Genomic DNA, 15,429 nt, shown 5'->3' on the forward strand with positions numbered 1-15,429 from the left:
AGATTGTTATACAAGTTCACAAGAACATGCTGTTAACAATCACAGTATTGACTGTAGTCTTGAAAAGAGTGTTAAAGCCTTCAGGAGCACTTTCAGTGCAGGACAAAAATTGAGACATTCAACTTCATAAGCTGGGCCACCATCAGGAGGTTGCTACCTAACTCTGCCACCCAATCTCTATCCCTCTATAAAGTGGTCATGAAAGCATGTACCTCTCCAGCTATCTGTGCATCCACCTTGCATCTCAAGACACACATGATCACATTTAGGATTAAATCCCTTTTTTAAGCAGTCAGCACTAAACTGAGTATTCCACAGATAATTCTTAATTCTACAGGATTTATATCCTAGTCTCAGCACTAGTTTTGCTGGGAGCAACTTGGTGTTTCTCTGCAGCAGCATACCAATATTTGGCCCAGCAAATTCATAAATGCCAATGGCTTTTAACCAAGCCAACACTTTCCAGAATGAACACATTTATTAAGCACATCAAACACCAATTTGTTCACTGTGCAAAGGCAGCCACCAAACTGACACCAATACATACTTGAGCTTTCTGTTTTTTCCAGAGGATGAGCTATGCACAATATACTAAAGCTTTCTTCTTTTTCATTGTAAAAGGTTTCCTCAAAGAGAACAGGTACAGAGAGAGTGCAATTAAAACCAGCTCCTAGAATGATGAGGTTTCCTTGTATGAAGATCTCCTGAAACAACACAGAGCAGATCAGGTATGAAACTCTGCCAGAAAAAATGGTTCTCTGGCTTCTGCCTCGCACAGTTACATTTCCAAGGGGGAGAAGAGAAACTTGCAAGGCAAGAAAGAGCCAAATTGGGGAAATTTCACATTTTCATGCTGTGTTGACACTGAAACAAAGGCTCCTTCATTGTGCAGTAGCTGGCTGAACCTTGCTTACAGCCACTTCTTTTACAAGTCTACTGCTGGATGAGGTTTCAGACAATAACCAAGGTCTTGTTTGCAGATTTTAGAGAACTTTTAGTAGAAAGGAAATTTAAAAAACCCAACAGCTTAAGGTCAGTACTTAATCCCAGTCTCAGAAAAATACCCCACACCTTGTGTGTATTTCTCACATCTGGGTTTTCTTTTCCCAGCAACTCCAGTGAGGACATCTGGAGCAGGAAAAACCTGATGACAGCCTGCAAACTATCTCTAATGTAAGCTGTATGCCCTAGCTGTCAGACTGTACTGCAAAATTACAAATGAAAAACCTGGGATTCTATGCAGTGTCAGCCCTACTTGCCTTGTCTGTAACCATTAGTTCACACAATCAGTCAGCAGCAGCAGTGAATCATTTACTGGAGTGTCCCCAAGCTACATGCAGATATCAAACAGAAATACCTTTCCATTTAAGGTTTGAAAATTTTCTTCCAGTGGCTTCAGAACATAAGATTCAAACTGGCAGGTAGAAAGACTGTTGCTTGAAAGGCTTCCTTTGCATGGAACTAGCACCTAGAAAAAGTTAAATCATGCTTAAGAGAGAAATGCTGTGTATTGCCAGCTATATATCAATACCTTTTGTCCTTACGAGGCAAGCAATTAAATTGGGCTTTTAAATATTTACTGTAAACATACAGGAATTATAGGTGCTTTTATTTAAAAAAGGAGAAGTTATCACTAGACACACAGTCTGATAATTAACCCAGAAATTTCACTTAGTAACTTATCTGAAAAAGGCCGACAGATGCAACTGAAGCAAACAGCACTAAGTAAATTAAATCTTTAGTTAGGTGGCACCAGTCACAAATAACTTAAAATTACAACAGACGACTTAAAATAAAACAGCTAATAAAAAATTGAAGTTTATATTAAAACTCAAAAATCAATCAGAAAGAAAAAGATCTAAGATAAATATCTTGGGTTTAGACTAACAGATGGGCAATTTGGGACAAATTCTTAATTAGAAAGAAACAAATTTTATCATCAGGTGACAATAACCTCCATGTTTAATGGAGTCTCTATGCACTTAATTGTGAATTAAAATTAATTGCAAAATACTCAGATTAGTAAATATTAAGGACTGGAGTTTTTATTCCAGGTCAGTTTAATAGCTTTATTTTGCTACGTAAAATGCTGTCAAATGAGTAACTGCTTGTCCACCAGGCATCTCAAAAGGTCAATCCCATTTAAGTTATAAACTTGTGAGAGAATATGTAACTTCAGCTCACAGAAAAGAAAATAAGTTTCCTGTAGAGTTTAGAAACACCAACCCTAGCTTTTTACTACCTTGCAATATATCAAGAGGTCCATATTAGTAATGTGCAACTTCAACTAAAAATTGTTCTGCTTCATTTCCAAGTTTTGTAGGCTTGAAATAATCTTTACATGTTTCATAGCAGACATGTGATATAAATTCAAGTAGCTACTATTTACTAATCAGCTTTTAAATATTACTTTTTCATACTTACAATACCATGGAGTTCTGCAACTTTGCTGCATAGATCAGGACGTCGCTTCTGAATGGCCAAATAAAAGGGATTTTTCAAGATGTCTTCATCATACATAGCCATATGGACTTCAGATATTCCAAAGAGATGTTCTAAAATACATATGGAGAATGGTTGATGCATCACACTTGTATCCATTAAAACATAATATTTGGGAATGCCTAGGGGCAGTTTGATTCTCCTCATCCAAACAGAAAAAGTCTTTTCAGGTCTTGATGTAAGTAGCCAATGGCACTGCTTAATTATTAACTACAGTTACCTAGAAGTTATTCAGACAGAATATTTTTCATGATTATACATTTCTAATCACACAGTTATTCTCAATGTTTCCTTAAGCCTTCCAGGTGTTGGGGTCTAACTGTGAATATTAAAGAGAAGTTAAGATCAAATGTATTACCACTTTGATATACAAACTAACTTCTCCTGCTGATATCTAAAGTCAAGAGACAAATTAACAGCTTTTCCACAGCAGATTCTACTGCACCATGGGACATGGATGCTTTTGCACTGTGCTCATGTAAGTCTTAAAACTCACCTGTAAAAGGATTACTCACACACACCAATGAGACACCCAGACAGTGTAACAGAAACCCCTGTGTAAGGCAATCCTCAACTTTCCAGGGAGGTACACGAAGGAGATATGAATATCCGTGACATAATTAAAAAGCCACTGTGAAATTTATCATAATTTGTGGTCATCTCTACTCCCATGAAAAAAGTTTCAGATTTGAGGTCAGGCTGCTAAGAAACATTTGGCTAAACAGAGCAAAGGAGCAACTGGAGAGTCAAAGTCCAGCCTGTAAACACTGGAAATGCTATCACTAGGTGTCACAGTGCCCTGGAGAAGATGATCCCTAAGGAATCAGACCTTCACCTACTTGCTTCCTCAATTACAATTCTCTGTAACACATCATACACAAAGGCAGAAAAAAACTCTAAAAGGGTCCTCCTGGAATAATTTCAGAATTATTTTTTTAAACAAGAATAGAGATTAACAGGCATACAAATGCTTAAGTAACAAGCTTATTCTATCTATCCCCTCATGCAGGTTTCCTTAGTACTCAACAGAAGTTGTATGATTTCAGTTGTATATAGCAAGAAAGGGTGAGCACAGCTATAGACTTTAATTTGAGCACACCACCCTTACACAATCAGTATCCCTCTGTTTCCTCCAATGCAGAATTATTCCTAGCACATCATTTGCTCAGTGTGAGCTCACTGTATGGCAGTTCAAGGGGGTGGAAAAACATACACCAAATTCCCATGGATTCCAGATAGCTTTTGAGTTTCAGCAATGCTATCAGCTCATCTACACCCCGACCAAGCTGGGCTCTGGTCCCTCCCCTGATCATGCACAAGCAGAGCTTCCTTAGGGAGTTAAACACAAACACAACCAGTCAAAGTACACGTAATTTCCATTATAAGGGTATCACCAGTTACCTACAGCTTGGACAACCCCAGTCTGAAACACTGAAGTCTGGCAGCGGCAGGTATGTGCCTTTAGCAGCTTTCCTGCACTATTCCAGACTAAATGGTCCCTCTGCTTTCAAAGCATACAGTAACACCAAGAGCTTCTATGAAAGACTACTTAGCCAGTGCTCCCATACCAGCACAGCTATGCAGTTTGCTAACACAGTGAGGAAGAAAATGTTTGCTCATTGACACCTTCACAACACCAACCAAGTTGAGTAATTAAAGACTTTGAACCTAGAAAAAGTCCAGCTTAACATGTGCTCAACATGAGCCAGCCATCTGCATTTGAAGCCCAAAACCAACCATGTCCTGGGCTCATCCCCCTGCATGGGCAGCAGGTCAAGGGAGGGGAATATGTCCCTCTGCCCCGCTCAGGTGAGACCCCTCGGCAGAGCTGCCTCCAGGCCTGGGGTCTGAGCACAAGGACATGGAGCTGCTGCAGCAAGTCCAGAGGAGGGACACAAAGATGCTCCAAGGGCTGGAGGCCCTCTGCTCTAGAGACAGGCTGAGAGAGGTGGGGGGTTCAGCCTGGAGAAGAAAAGGCTCCAGGGTGACCTTATTGCACACTCCAGTACCTAAACGGGCTGCAGAGATACTTCAGACAAGGACCACAAGTGACAGGACAAGGGAAAGAGCTTCCCACTATAAAAAGGTGGATTTGTCTTAAACATACAGAAGAAATTCTTCCCTGGGAGGGTGCTGAGGCCCTGGCACAGAAGCTGTGGCTGCCCCATCCCTGGAAGCGTCCAAGGCTAGGCTGGACAGCTCTGGCACAAAGTGTCCTTGCTCACAGCCAGGGGCAGAACGAAATGTGGTTCAAAGAGCCTTCCAACCCAGGCCAACCAATTCTATAATCCCTGATCTGTCCTACCACAATGTCTGGGTAAACAGGATGATCACCAGTAATTCCACCAGATGATTACTATAAAAATCTCTTGGCAGGTAGCTGCAATCCAAGTCCAAGCTGTGGGCTCCTTCCTCAGCCAGTGCAGAGGGAAGAGAAAGCACAAGCCCTGTGGCAGGTCTGCTGCAGGAGCACAGGTATGTCTGCTGATCCACACAACAGCAGGGCTGAGACACACCTTCATGGGCAGGACTAGTTAGCTGCAGAAAACCCTGGCTGCTGAACACCTGGCTAGGCCACAATTCCAAGTAAGTCTTAATGACAGCAGCTTGCAGTCCAAACATGACTCAGTGACAAATTAGTATATATAACTAAAAACAATTTAGTGTAAGTCAAGCACCAAGCAGGGCTGTATGAACATATACATGTAACCTGCAAAATAATTTGCCACAGCAGAACTTGAGAGTCCTACATGCTTTTTTTTTTTGATGGCTTTGGATGTTCCTGTCCTCATCACAGCAGATAAACTGACTGGAGCAGAGACTGAAGTAAGAAAGGAAAAGGAGCCCTGTAAGCAGAATCCAACCCATGGAAGGCAGTGATGCTTATAACCAAGAAACTGCATGAAGCAGGCAATGATTTTTTTTCCCCACAGGTGGATCAAGCTTTCAGTGAAGGGTATTTTTTCCCACATCTAAGAAGTAGGCCTGAAGAAAACAGGCTCAGGTTACAGATCAGGAACACTTTCCAAAAGGAACAGGAAGCACATGGTTTAGATTGCTTGGCAAAGCTATCAAATCTCTCATGTTGTAAATCTCCAAGAACGTGTCAGACAAACCTCCACTAGAGGTGACAGTGGACATAGCAAAGCTGGGAGGGTGGATGACATGGTCTTTTGAGACACTTTCCAGATCAAGATTTCTTTAATGCAGTTGTCCCACTGAGGCAGTTTCATCTGCCTTAAGTTTGGTGAATTCATGTATCTGTCCAAGCAGCAGAGGATCTGACTGCTGAGATCCTCCCCAAGACAGCGATGGAGAAGCTGTTAACACACCACACACTGTCAGGGGAAAAGGCATATTGACACAAGGAGGCAACCAAGCATCAGACTGCAGTGCTAAAACTGCAGAGCACAAATGTCTCCAGCCGCTTTATTGCCAGTCTTTCAGCCTAATGAATCTTCAAGTCCAAAGACTTCTTTCCATAACAGGAGGGGAAGAGAACACATACCATAAATCCTCCTCATCATCAAAAAAAACAAAAACAAAAAAACAAACAAAAAAAACACCAAAAAATAAAAACAAAAAAAAACCCCTGAAATTTAAAGTAACACTTCATTCCCTGGCATAAAAGGCATAAAAAATTTATGTGAGGAGAAGCTCCCACAGAAAGCCTGCTGTGTCTGACAGACCACTTAAAATACTATCTGCACCTGAAAAAACAGTATGAGCAATTGGAGTACTTTAAGAATCATTACTGATGGACCATCATAGGGAGCACTTGAAATTATAATCTTCAGTGTCCAGTTCATGAGTTACACACCACAAGTAACTTAGCGATGTGCAGCCACACATTCTTAGTTGCAACCGCCGATTCTTTTACAACAAAACTGATAGGGCTGAATCACACTGGGAACTCCAGCAAGGAGTAAAAATAAACTGCATTCAAACATTGAATTCTGGTATTTCAGTTCTTGTAATGCACCTAAGGTGCCACAGAGGTGCTCCACCCCAGGAAGGAAGGTAAATTTCTAGTTCACAGGGGTGTTTGTCACCCTCCCTGAGCAGAGCAGATGGGAGCTCTGCACTGCTCCCCACATGCATGTTCCTGCACAGCAGGAAACAACCCCCACTGGCCACATTGGTACTGTTTTGAGAATCACAACTCTCAATTTCCTTCCCTTTTCCTCTCCCTTACCCCTGCAGCTGTTCAATGTCTCGTTAGGCATTAGGTATCACATTTGATTAAAAGGAAGCCATGAGAAACAACAGGTGGAATACTTATTACCTAAAACAGTTTAGCTACTGTATTCACTTAGCCCTCCATCACTTTCCCATATCATTCTCCAGAGCAATAGAAGTGTGGATGTAGAAGCAATTTAAGTTATCAAAAAAAAACAAACCAAAGGAATTTAGTCTACAGATTCAAGAGAATACATTAAACCTTCCCCAAAGCTCAGGCATTTTTGAGATTAAGTCAATTTCTTTCCACCCCAGAAGTTAAATGCATCTGAAAATATTGGCTAATGCATTGCTATAATTCTAGGAACACATTAGAATTCTCCATTAAGAGTCTGTTGGCAGAGCACAACATCCAGCTTCAACCTAATTTAACTTGGGAGTGACACAGACTTGCTCTTCTAGCTGCACCTTGGACAGCTTTAGCTTTACAGTGAAAACAGAAAATGCACAAAGCCTTATATGCATTATCACAACTGATTAATGACTAACAGAATGCTCATTAAAAACTACCATCAGCTATATTCAGTATGAAGTTTACCAAATTCTATCATGCTGAGCAGTAAAGAAATACTCAAGCACTAATGTTATATAAAAGGTTTAAACAGAATCACTTCAGTGTATGGCTTCATGCCTGTAAACACAAAAATAGCTCAAATTGCTGGAAGAACAGAAGCTAGCTGGAACAGACAATCTAATAAGCATTATGTTACAGTTTAAAAAAAACCTATAATCATAATCTTACAACAGACTAATCCTGTCTATATCAAAAGCGGAGTGATAATTCTAACAATATAATTATGGTACAAAGGACAGCTCAAGTGAAAAACATGGAACCTAAGCATGTCCCTGTTTTCTGTAAAACACTGGAAACAAGGTCTAATTACATTTGGTAATGAAAACAGTGAATAGGAATAAATCCTGACAGTTCATTTTCTTATTGATGGCGTTTTCCTTTAGAGATGAACAAGTGAGGAACCTTTTCCAGAGCTTGCAGGTTTCAGTTCCTTTTAGGAAGTACTTTGAAATTTGGACAAACAGCCACGAAAGCGATGATGACATTGCATTTGCATTGTTACTTAGCAGTTACCTCCTGTCCACATTCAACTTGTACAACTACTTACTCAAACCTTAGCCTCATCATCTTCTGAACATCCTGCTACATCTCTACTAAAGACTAATCAAAACATTCTGCAGAGAAAACATCTTTCAGAACATCATGAGGGATTGTGTATACAAACACTAGTCAATGCCGAGCAGCGTAACATTCTGTGTTTTCACCATGATATTTTAATAATAATTTAGCAGAACAAAGTAAAAACAGCTACCAAAGTCAATAAAAATTATTAGCCAAGTTCAGTAACCTCAGTTGTCTCCAGGATGGCACGTTAGAATGTTACACTGGGATACTAACAGCAAGTACCTTAGTGTGCTCCCCACACAAATCCAGCTTCAAGGGAGCAGAATGCCAAGTTCTCCAAATCCTTCAGCACCAGATCCATTAGCATGGTAAGAAGTATAAATTCACTCAATTTTATTTCACCAATATTGTCAAGTTTCATGTGATAATATCAGCTTCACCTTAGCTCCCAACAGCTACAACAGGAACACTAAGGCTTAGTAACCTGATATTTCCTGAAGTGCTCAAAATAGTAAGTGAGGAACACCTCATTACTCAACTAAAGGATTTTTATCTCAGAGTAACAGATAAATACACATACAAACTTTATCAGATATTTATCATTCTAGCAAACTGCACAGCTCCACAAAAAAAAAAAAAAAAAAAAAAAGTAAAAGGAAGCAATTGTTCCTTAATTCTAAGTTAAGGGGCTTTTTTTTTTAACAGATGTGCTTTCTGCACACACCTGAAGAGCACCACTTGTTAGGAGGAACAGCCAAAGGTAAGCATATCTTAGAGCTCTTTACAAGCAAACAGGAATCTAACAGTGGAATTTAAATAGACTCAGTCCAAAATCTCAAGTTACCACTCCAGTTCTTGTTTTACAGCACTATTACTCCTTGGTTACTCTGCTTCTGGGCAAAAGTTACAATCTGAACTTTAGCCCTACATCAGAACTCACTTCAAAGTAAAAACAGAAGATTATTTCTTTTTCTGAGCATTTAAAAACCCTAAAGGATGAGTGTTGAGCATCCTATGAAAAACACCTGACACATTCCAGTACACCTCACTCACCATGAGGGAATAAATAAGTAAATCTATTACTACTCCTTCTAGATCCAGATTCACCTTGTACTGACTTCTGTGAAATTGAAGTATGCAAGAGTAGCACCTTGAATGATCAGATTATAGAGTGGTGAGTGGTAAATTCACATCAGTCAGCTCAAGGCTTACAAGCAACCAGTGAAAAACTAAGCTTTATCATCCCAGAACATCAGCCTGACAGCAATAGAACAGAGTCTGGGGTCATGAGCATTCCAGGAAGATGCTAATTTCTCTCAGCATCTCCTTTCCAGGCACACATTTCTTCCACTGAAGGGTTAAGGGCTGACACAGAATCTCATGGCTTGGGTTTTGCCTCTACCCAACACCTCCCAAGCCTTTCCCAAGCCTGGCAGCTCTGGCCCTGCTACCATTGCTCCATATCCTTGGACAGGCATCCCCAGAGCCTGCAGCAGTACTGAGCACACAGGGCTACACCAGATCCTTGTGCAGCTTCTTATGAGCCCAACCTCCAACTCCAGAGCTCAGCTCACTCAGGAGAAATGGTGAGAAGGTTCCTCCTTTATATTTTAGCAGTGCATTTGCACTATTGTTTGATGCGAGCACATCCTTATGTGCCCCAGACTCGGAGGTTTGAGTCTCCCCCATCACTTGTTCCTTTTCTCCAGAGGAAGCACATTTCCATACATGTGGATGCTTCAACAGCCAAGCTTCCCCACCTCTACCCAATTACTTCAACATATTCAAACACATCTTTCTTGTCATCAGCCAAGCATCAGGAACAAGCTGCATTCTCTTTTCACAACCGGGTAGACCCGAGATTCCCAATTCTCACAGGTTTAGAAATCCACCAGAAAGGCTGCAAAGAAGTTTCACTCCTTGGCTTGCCACTACTGAAGCTGCATTACATTCTCTGATGGGCAGCCCTGAGTTACTCCAAGCAAGCCCCCAACAAAGTGTAAGTGCTGTTCAGTGAACCATCAACAGTTACAAGGAACATTTAGAGGGAGAACATTAACAGCAAACACAAAGTTCCCACAACAGCTTCTCAACAGCATCAAACAAGGATGCTTCCTTCAAATACTAGGGAGCTGTATTTAAGGTCACTGCCCCCTCAGGCTCTCAGAGGTTTCAGCACTTTGGTACTTCAAGCCCCTTCTTTGGAGGGGAGCAGGGGGTTAAAATTCTTATGGAGTTGAAATACACAGATGTTTCCTGAAGCCAAATCTTTTCATTCATTTAGGCAGCAGCGCAAGGGTAAGAAGGCTGGAAAACAATTCAGCAGGTAAGCTCTAAGGCAACATAAATTATTTTAACCACTCCTGGTGTTACAATTACCACCCAATGCAACATTTAACAGCCAAAGCTAATTAAGAGCTTTCTGGAAGTAAACATCATGATACAGAAGTATCAGTCTAATATTCCCCTACAATATAAATTTAGATTCTTCCTATGGATTAAATGCTCTCACCACTACATACAAGCAAAAAGCAAATCACAGAATTCAAAGAATTCACAATTTACCAGTGATCAGGGAGAGGGAAGGGGTTGATGTCACATTTCAGTTTCACTGTATTTCATCCTTACTTCTTCATCTCATAGTGGCTTCAAACTTTGCCAAGCCATAGCAGTGTACAGACCAAACTTAGTATATGAGCTTACTCTAAAAGCAAGTCCCTCAGTCAAGGCTAACCAATTATTAAAGCAAAACAAAACTGCATTTACCTATATGCTACTTTAAAGTATTAAAATGAGGCTATAACATTTAATTAGTGATGTTCAAGATACATCACAGAATACTTTGCAAACAGTTTTAAGAGTACTGCACAGGAAGAATAGAATCATTAACATCTACTGCAAGAAAGCCTTGCCACAGAACCAGGAAATATATTTTTTCTACTACTCTTTATGCTGCTTCCTAAGTCAGTTCCAAGGATTTTTACCTCCATCCTAATAGCTTTCCCAGGACAGTATTTCGGCTAGTCAGCATCTTGTTTGAAAGCAGTATCAAGATTTGAATTTTCACAACATCGTACCTGACTGACAAACAACTGAATTTTAAGAGTTCCCATAATCTAAGCAAGTTGTATAACTGCATGCAGCTGAACTTAAATTAGAAGTAATCTAAATAACAGGCTCTTCCCATACGACACACCTAAAGATGTATTTAGGCATTACCTGATACAGATTATGATTGCTGCTACCTTCAGGTTTAAATAGTCACATTTCTGAATCAATTCTCCCTACCTCTCCTTCCCAGACACATTTGCAGAAGTGGTTTCCAGATTCTCATGTAACTTCAGTACTCTGTGGCAGAATTTAAAAATAGCTAAAACAGACACACAAATATGCATAATTTAGTCAGCAATAAGCTTAATACTTATGTCACATAGGACTCCAGCTTCAAACCCAGAGCTAATCCTTTTTCCACCTGACAATGATTAGGCAATTAGAAGACTTCACTTACAATCAGATCAAAATCATCCTGTGTTTCTTTATTCCTACAAAGAAACAAGCATGACCGATTTGCTTCTTCTAGGCTACCAACATGCAAATTAACAGAGCTACTCAGCTTAGTTGGCAGTAATTTGATAATCTACACAAAGTTAAGAGACCATTTCTTCCACAGGTAGCAAGTAGCCTGCAGCAGAAGCTGCACAGGTTTTGGAACTAGGGACAAAATTAAAGCAAGATAAAACATAAACAACAAAAAAAAAGTCAGTGGAGTCCAACCAACCAAAATCTAGAAAGAGGAACATAGGCTAGACAAGACTCTTCAAGCTGGGCTCAGCAGCAGAAAGCCAGTCTGCCTGGACTCTGTTCCTTTTAGTAAATTATCTTGCTCGTAACACACACTGCCCTGCAAAGGCAGTGATAAAAGATAAGAGAATGGGTCATGCTCCTCTTGTGGGACTCCTGTGGCTTCACAGCTTTTTCAGGCTACTGTAGCATCACAAAACCACTCGGCTCCCCACAAACGCCGGGGCATGAGTGGTGGTGTATGTTGTGACAAGCAAGCTCTCCAGAGGCCCACTGCAGCAGACACACCAGGTGCTGGAGGCAGCAGAGTTCAGGTCACCGAGCGGCACTCGCATCACCTCCATCCCACTGGCTGCACACACGAGCACGGCCTAGTGCCCATCGGTGTCACCGTGCTGTACCCAGCACTGCCAAGGGCAGCCGCTGGAGCACGGCTTCTGACAGCGATAAGTGGCGTGTTTCCTGCCCTCCCTGACTGAGCTAAGTGCCGGTGCCCCGGCCCGCACGCCAGCCCTTCCTACAGATGACAGCAGCAGCGGGCTCCCTCCCCAGCCGGGTCCCGGCGCTCTGAACACACGGGACACGCGGGGGGCCGGGCACGACCGACCCGCCGTGCATCGTGGCGCTCAACAGGGCGAGGAGCGGCCCTGCCGCGGCGGTCACTGACCAGGGCCGCGTGTCCGCACGGCCCGACCCCGCCGAAGGCCGAGCGGGCACGGCCCCGCCGCCGCCCAGGCCGCGCCGAGCGGCCCCGGGGCACGGCACGGCAGGGCGGGCCGGGAGCGCTCCTGCTCCCACCTCGCGGGACGGTCCCAGCGGGAGCCGCAGGCTGCCCGGGGCGGGAGCGCTACTCACAGCGACACCATCACCTCCCGGCTCCCCGGCCGCAGAGCCGCTGCCGCCCGCCGCTCCACACCCCAGCCAAGCCCTACCGGGGTCCAGGGCGGGCCCGGCGCGGCCGCACGAAGCCAATGGCTGGGCAGAGGCGGAGGGCGCGGCGAAGAGCCGGGAGCACCGCGGGATCGCTGCCTGCGGAGGCGGAGCCTGCGAGGGCTTATAGGGCCGGGCCGGGCGCTCCCCCCATGTGACCCCGCGGGCGCCCAGCTGGGGCGAGTTAAGTGGCGGCGGCGGGGACCGCCGGCTGCCGCTCCCCAGAGCTTTAGCCTTGGCTTTTTTGATTTCTTATTTTTTTCTCCTCCATCCTCGGCGTTTGGCACTTTTCAAACAGCAGCGCCCCGCTGAGCGCGGCGCGGACCGAGCCGCCCCGGCGGCGCTGCAGGCGGCGGTGGCGCGGGGAGCGATGCTGCCCGCCCGCCCGGGCTCGCCGCCGCCCGCCCGGGCTCCCGGAGCCGCCTGACCGGTGCTGGATGCGGGCGCGACCCGGAGGCAGCGCTTGCCATGTGTGCTGGTAGCGCTTGGCTGTGGCAGCGCCCGGGGCCCGGCTCCGGGTAGGTCGGGGCGGCACCGGGCACGGCCCCGCCGCCACCATGGTGAAGGAGGAGTGCAAGGCGCTGCTGGACGCGCTCAACAAGGTGACCGCCTGCTACCGGCACATGGTGCTGACCATCGGCGGCACCTCGGACTCCCAGAACCTGCGGGAGGAGCTCAAGAAAACCCGGCAGAAAGCTCAGGAGCTGGCGGTGGCCAACAGGAACAAGCTCACCACGGTCCTGAAGGACAAAACCGTGAGTAAGGAAGATAAAGCCGAGTTCGAGAGGCTATGGGTGATTTTCTCCACGTGCCTAGAGATCCTGGAGATCGATATGAGGAGGGCCCTGGAGCTGGGCCACGAGTTCCCGCTGAACGTCCCCAAAAAACACCTGATCCAGACGGGCATGAGCGGCGGAACCTCCGGCGTGGCCGCCCGCGCCATGAGCGTCCAGAACATGAAGTACGAGGCTGAGCACAACATAGACGTGGTGGATTTGAAAGACCTCGAGAACGAGATCAACCAGGTAGGAGAGATGATGTACGAAATGGAGATGAAGGTCAATGTCCCCCAGTGGACAGTAGAGGCTAAGCAAGACCCAGGGGCTGAACTGAAATCCACCATCAGCGTGGGTGCTTCCTCTATTGGCATGATCTCTGTGGAGGAAAATAAATCCTTCTGCGATATCAGCAAGGTTCTAGCTGGGATTATTTTCACTGCTGTGCTCATTATCGCTATTGTCCTGGCGGTGTGTGTGGTAAAACTGTCTTAGGGTGGTGCAAGCTCTGACAGGAGCGACCCCTCTCCAGCCTGTCTCTGGAGTGTTTCATGCCTCACCTTCACTTCCGAAGTGTGTCACTTGGATGAGCTGAGAATTTTAAATGAGCACTTAAAAGAACAAAGCAGAACTTTTGCCTCTGGATATTCTAAAATGCACTATTTGTTTCTTCATGCTTTTTGAAGAAAAGAGATGCACAGAATAGAATGTCTTCGTTTACTGGACTTGTAACAGTTAAGCGAAGTATCAGGGTATTATCACTACTGGCTGTAACAGGGATTTGCCTGCTATTAATAGGTCACTGTTCTCAGAAGCCTGTGGTTTTTGTTCTTCACTAGCTCTGGTGTTTGTTGCTGGTCACTGTTTACAGTATTGGAGGGTAACATAAATGTGATGGCTAATATGGGTGTTTTGTCTGACCAACTGAATAGAATACTTTTTTTTTTTCCCATCAAATACAAAATGTATTTCTTGAGCGGAGGAAAGGGGTAAGGATGAAAACCCCAATAAAAGAATGTAACCAGCCTCTATTTTAAATAAGTTAATGGTTGGGGAGGGGGGAGAAAATGGAACAATGTTTGATACCAAGTACTGTTTGTTAATTTAGACTGGATTGTACAGAACCCAGTTGCATGAATTGGCACAGTGTATGTCAATGACTAATCGCTTTCCAAATCCAAACAGCAAAAAGGGGGAGTTGCATATTCAGAAAAATACTAGCAAGCCTCATGGTTTTCATTCATGTTTACCACGATGTTATCTTTCCCTGCAGAATGACTGATTCTTGCTACTGATTTTAATTTTTCTCTCTGAAGCAGCAATTTGTACTCCGTGATTAACTATGAAAACAGCAGCAATCAATCTACCCACAGCAGATGCAGTAACATGGGAAAATAGATTTTAGCAAAGAAAAATTATGTTAAGTTAAAGCAGACTTTTCCAATGGGATCTCCTCTCCTGTTGACAGGCAGGGACTGATGTTTGTATGTGTACAGCCACATTTCTGCAAGCTCCCAAATTGCAGAAATCCAGACAAAGCTAAAAAAAATGTGTCTCAGTTTCATATCTCAGTCATGTCTGATTAATCATCTGGGAAACAGGAAGCCTTTAGAATTGGTCCCATTTGATAACGCTACAAATCTGGAAGGGAATGCAACAGCATAAAACTTTCAAGTGCTTCCCTGTGGAATTGTCAACATTTAAATATAAAACTATGGGAACAGACACTTAGCAGAGAAGCTTTACAATGTTTTGTAAAAAGTATTTATGTGTTATGGTATTTATTATTTACTTCTGGAAATACCTTTTATTGCTGTGAACACACACTGTCCTTTCAGGAATGCTTGGTACACGTGCTACAGTGCCATAGGTGTATGGGGCACTCCACAGCCAAATATAAAGACCCCAAAATACTGGGGGTTTAAGAAGTAATTATTCTTCATTGATTATTACGGAACATTATCCAAAGTAATAATCAGACATGTTTTGTGGATGGTCTTCATGCTTGTTAAATAAAATTGACAACATGCATAAACACCTAAT

At 43.6% G+C, this 15,429-nt stretch overlaps 2 protein-coding genes across 7 annotated transcripts in view; one reads left to right on the plus strand and one right to left on the minus strand.

Annotated features, from left to right (window-relative positions):
* ANKRD27 (ankyrin repeat domain 27) overlaps positions 1-15,429 on the minus strand; it is a 54,644-nt gene that overhangs the window by 29,919 nt on the left and 9,296 nt on the right. For 2 of the 6 annotated variants that reach the window (XM_072934513.1, XM_072934512.1), the window contains exons 1-4: positions 11,168-12,427; positions 2,425-2,555; positions 1,358-1,468; positions 548-704 (exon numbers count right to left, since the gene is read on the minus strand). In XM_072934513.1, the coding sequence (XP_072790614.1) occupies positions 548-704; positions 1,358-1,468; positions 2,425-2,555; positions 11,168-11,213 (445 nt within the window). In that variant the 5' untranslated portion in view covers positions 11,214-12,427. Of the gene's footprint in view, positions 1-547; positions 705-1,357; positions 1,469-2,424; positions 2,556-11,167; positions 12,428-12,535; positions 12,712-15,429 lie in introns of those variants that run through there. The other 4 variants (XM_072934514.1, XM_030282567.4, XM_030282566.4 and 1 more) reach the window with 4 other exon arrangements.
* On the plus strand, positions 12,739-15,428 carry RGS9BP (regulator of G protein signaling 9 binding protein). Its single transcript, XM_002186752.6, has one exon. It carries the CDS (start codon positions 13,168-13,170, stop codon positions 13,879-13,881), a length of 714 nt encoding a protein of 237 aa, XP_002186788.1. The 5' UTR covers positions 12,739-13,167; the 3' UTR covers positions 13,882-15,428.

The sequence above is a fragment of the Taeniopygia guttata genome, chromosome 11, assembly GCF_048771995.1.
Source record: "Taeniopygia guttata chromosome 11, bTaeGut7.mat, whole genome shotgun sequence".
Taxonomy (NCBI): domain Eukaryota; kingdom Metazoa; phylum Chordata; class Aves; order Passeriformes; family Estrildidae; genus Taeniopygia; species Taeniopygia guttata.